The sequence below is a fragment of the Oratosquilla oratoria genome, chromosome 8 (genome assembly GCF_046742065.1).
Source record: "Oratosquilla oratoria isolate Oo_2021 chromosome 8, ASM4674206v1, whole genome shotgun sequence".
Classification (NCBI taxonomy): domain Eukaryota; kingdom Metazoa; phylum Arthropoda; class Malacostraca; order Stomatopoda; family Squillidae; genus Oratosquilla; species Oratosquilla oratoria.
This window is the reverse complement of record NC_134784.1, coordinates 35,407,241-35,412,137: the sequence shown is the minus strand read 5'-3', so window position 1 is coordinate 35,412,137 and position 4,897 is coordinate 35,407,241. Positions and strand designations below refer to the sequence as shown.

Below are 4,897 nucleotides of genomic sequence, written 5' to 3'. Positions count from 1 at the left end.
CAACGGATTGGTTAATTGGTCCTTCGACTTCGGGGGTTTGTGATCTCTGTACTATGGAGGCTCCGTTTAAGCCCCCTCTGCCACACCTACGCCTCTCAAGTGTGTCCGTTTGAGTAGAAACGACTTGAGTTACATTTTTTTTTCCGAATCTCCAAATGTCAAATCACCTTTGCGTCATCGAGCGAGAAACTGAATGGCGAACTAAGAGAAGTTAATCCTATACGCATATGAGACACATTGTTGACTTGTAGACTTAGGGAAGTCTAGAACACTGCAAGCGAAGTCGTCTTCCAGCTTTTCAAATTTACAACGTTTGACGAGAATCTTAAAAGTGTAACGGAGGCTTTAGGGACTTTATTCTGGCTAATGACAGTAAATGCCTTGGGGGATTAAAAAGTGTTATAAGAAATAGACATTTAGGAATGGGTGCTAAAAGAAGATTATATGGAGGAGTGATCATGCCGACAGCACTGTATGGGGCACAAACATGGAACATAAGAGAGGAAGAGTTAAATATGTTTGAGATGAAATTCCTGAGAGGTATGTTAGGGGCTACTAGGCTGGATAGAGTGAGAAACAAGGAGATGAGGAGGAGTCGGGGATGGAAAGAGACTTGGGAGATAGGGTTGATGAAAGAGTATTGGGATGGTTTGGACACATGAGAAGAACGAGTGAAGAAAGATTAGTAAAAGAGGTGTGGAAGGCAGTGATGGAGGGAGTGAACATGAGGGGGTGACTAAGGATGAGATGGATGGATGGGATAAAAAAAAGGCATTGGAAAAAAGGGGAATGTCTATTGAGGAAGGAAGGGAGAAGAGAGAATATAGGGGTGAGTAGAGAATGTTTGTGTATAGATGATGCTGTGATGCATGAAAGGGAGTGGATGAGGAATGGAAAGGGGTGAGGGAGTATGAATGAATGATATTTTGACGCAGCCCGAAGGGATTTCTCCCCGTCTTCTCTTTTTCTGCATAAGGGGATGGAGAAGGGGGTCGCTGATTAAATGAAGCGGCCTTGCTTTACTGTGTTTGCTGTTTTACTGCATTCTTCTGACCCAGGGCAGTGGGCGAGATGCAAGGATGACCCATCATCCAAGATAAGTGGTAGGGAGGGATGGTGAATGGGAGTGGAGTGGGTGAGGATGAAATGGGCGGGAATGGATTTATACCTTTGACTTTGGCTACCTCCCTTGTAAGGGAGAAAAAGCCGTTGGTATTTGGTATATGTATGTATGTATGTATGTATGTATGTATGTATGTATGTATGTATGTATGTATGTATGTATATATATATATATATATATATGTACATATATGTTACATATATATATATATATATATATATATATATATATATATATATATATATATATATATATATATGATGTAAGCGGAATAGGAAACACAGGAGTCTTAGTCTTGAGTTTATTCCTGACTAGTTTCGCAGGTATGCTTTTTCAAAGGAATGAAAAAGCATACCTGCGAAACTAGTCAGGAATAAACTCAAGACTAAGACTCCTGTGTTTCCTATTCCGCTTACATCAACCTGTCAGAATGTCTCAACATATATATATATATATATATATATATATATATATATATATATACATATATATACATATATATAAGCTAATAAGAACACGGGTACGTGTGTTCACTTATGCAAAGTAGACCACTTGGAAAAAGAAACTAACGAAGCAGAGCGCTTTCGTATATTACATATATATATATATATATATATATATATATATATATATATATGCAAAAAGATCACAAAACCACGTGATCCAATAAATTGCTGATAACCACAAAGGAAACCGGAAAAAGAAACTAAAATTCCCAAGTGCTTTTGTGATATTTCACTTCTTCATGAGTATTCCCCTGAAGATGTGAAATCTCACGAAAGCGCTTGGGATCTTTAGTTTCTTTTTCCGGTTTCCTTTGTGGCTATCAGCAATATATATATATATATATATATATATATATATATATATATATATATATATATATATATATATATATATATATATATATTATATATATATATATATATATATATATATATACAACACTGAATGGCTCCTAGTGAACAGATAACAGATATACATTTTTTTGATCAACCACAATATACTTTCATTCTAAGCCATCAACATCGAGGAAGACTCGTGGAGGCCAGCATGCAGAAATTGAAACGTGGTACAGTCAAGGACTCGAACCTGGGTTAGCATGTGATAACAAGTGTGTTAGTGACATAGCCGATTGTGCTATCAAGATATATATATATATATATATATATATATGTATATATATATATATATATATATATATATATATATATATATATATATATATATATATATATATATATATATATATATATATATATGATTAAACTTTGCAGCAGCTTCTGCATTCACGAGTTTCTTGCTGACATGTTCAACTTTTCTAATACTTGAACGTTGAATATCGTTGAGTTGTCTTATTATGTGTTCAAACTTCATTTGGAATGAATGTAAAGACAATACTAACTTCTTAATTTTACTAGTAGAGCTTTCGCCTAACTTTAGGCATCTTCAGTACAAATTGAATACAGATAGTAAAGGTTGACAATATATACAAAGAACATATGGAACATTAGGAGAGACAGTCACTAGGAGAGACGGGAAATCGGACAGTCACTAGGAGAGACGGGAAATCGTTCAGACACTCAGGAGACAAGATCTGATGTTCCGCCCACTGGGTCAACGGTGAACCTATGCCTGTGATCTATATACTTAGAAGTAGGAATGATAAATTGGTCGGGATTTTGTTTGTTCATGGTGGGGTTTTGTCTTTTAATGTGAAGTGCTTCTAAGATGAGAAGGCGTCTGTAGTTTGATTCCTTTTGTAGAATGATGGTTCCTTCTTCCAGATCCTTCCTTGTGACTGGGGATTGATGTGTGTCAATGTGATGTTGTTTTATGGCTCCATTAGAGAGGTGAAGGGTGAGGCGTCTTGATAGTTTTGTTGTAGTCGACCCTATGTACTTTTCATTAAGGGTTTCACAGTTCCCTTTTTTACATGTGTATTCGTACACAAGGTGGCTACGTTGGAATACCGGGGTTCGCTGGCTAGGGCTATTCTTAAGGAGGAGGTGGGACGTTTTCCTATTCTGGTACCAAATGTTTAGGTGGATTTCGTCGTCACTGTTGGAGGGTCTGACGTATTTTCCGTTGATCTTCCTGATGGCATCCTCGTCTGCTCTATAATTGGAGGACATAATGTTCTTGTAAAATATAGTGATCTTATGTCCTGTTTGAATGTTGTCGGTCGGGGGTCTGTACCATCTGTCCAGGTGTGTATTGATGACATTTTGTACCTCTTTGTTTGAGAAACCGTTGTTGACCAGGACTTGTGTGATCCTGTCTAGCTCGGCGTGGGTACGGTTCCAATCACTGCGGTGCGACAGGGCTCTTCTAACGTAATCATCTATGGTGGACTTACGGTATCGCGATGGGCATTCACTATTCCCGTTTAGGCAAAGACCAGGGTTGGATGGTTTGGAGTAAACTCCGGTCTTGAAACTTTGAGAACTGGCATCGATCTTAACGTCCAGGAAAGGGAGTTGTCCGTTGACGCTGTTCTCTGTGGTGAAATTTAGGCCAGAAACACGCTGTAAGGTAGTCTTTAGGTCTTCTAACTCCCTTTGGTCCCTTACGAGGACGAAAATATCGTCCACGTACCGAGTATAAATAGGAGGCTTACGTGTGGTGCTGAAAACCTTCCTCTCCACCATGCCCATGAAAAAATTAGCAAAGAGGACACCTAGAGGTGAGCCCATCGCGACACCGTCAATTTGTCAGTAAAGTTGTCCCCTGGGGCAATAGAAAGGGGCCTTTTTGGTGCAGATTTCCAGTAATTGGCGTAAAAGATTTTGGGGATTTTTAATTTGGAGGTTTCGCCCTTAGGGTACACTTCTTGTAGGATGTAATTAATTGTCCTATCTACATCTATATTTGTGAAGAGGCTCTCAACATCGAGAGATGCTATGTCCCCTTCTGTATTGGCACCAAAGGGAGTTAGAAGACCTAAAAACTACCTTACAGCGTGTTTCTGGCCTAAATTTCACCACAGAGAACAGCGTCTCTCCTAGTGACTATCCGATTTCTCGTCTCTCCTAGTGACTGTCTCTCCTAATGTTCCATATGTTCTTTGTATATATTGTCACCTTTACTATCTGTATTCAATTTGTACTGAAGATGCCTAAAGTTAGGCGAAAGCTCTACTAGTAAAATTAAGAAGTTAGTATTGTCTTTACATTCATTCCAAATGAAGTTTGGACACATAATAAGACAACTCAATGGTATTCAACGTTCAAGTATTAGAAAAGTTGAACATGTCAGCAAGAAACTCGTGAATGCAGAAGCTGCTGCAAAGTTTAATCATATCTGCCTGAAAGAGGACCTGCTACCCTACTATTGTAATATATATATATATATATATATATATATATATATATATATATATATATATATACATACATACATACATACATACATACATACATACATACATACATATATAATGTTATTCACCAAAAAAGATGCTCCTAGCCAGAGTCGAAGAGGTCTCGTTACTTATCTCCTTTTTTTTTGGTTCCAGATGGCCTCCACGATCTTCATTCAATTTCCGTGGCACTTGCTCATTAACGACAGGCTCCCTACGGTTCACTTCGGCGACTCCGATATCGGCCGTAAAGGAGGAAGGGTGAGGGAAGGTGGAGGAAGGATAATCATCGGAGCGTTTGCAACGAGCTGGCTTCTTGCCTGACCACAACGCGACCATCCACACGTCATCAACACGGTATTGGTTAACACGTGTGGCTAGGACGAGGCTTACCTCGGCCTTCCTCGCTCCGA

At 38.7% G+C, this 4,897-nt stretch overlaps 1 protein-coding gene across 1 annotated transcript in view; it reads right to left on the bottom strand.

Annotated features, from left to right (window-relative positions):
• Positions 1 to 3,819, bottom strand: part of LOC143027343 (uncharacterized) — a 15,382-nt gene extending 11,563 nt beyond the window's left edge. Inside the window, exon 1 of the mRNA XM_076188619.1 lies at positions 3,186 to 3,819. Coding sequence (XP_076044734.1) covers positions 3,186 to 3,819 — 634 coding nt within the window. The remainder of the gene's footprint in view (positions 1 to 3,185) is intronic.
• Between the last annotated feature and the right edge of the window lie 1,078 nt (positions 3,820 to 4,897).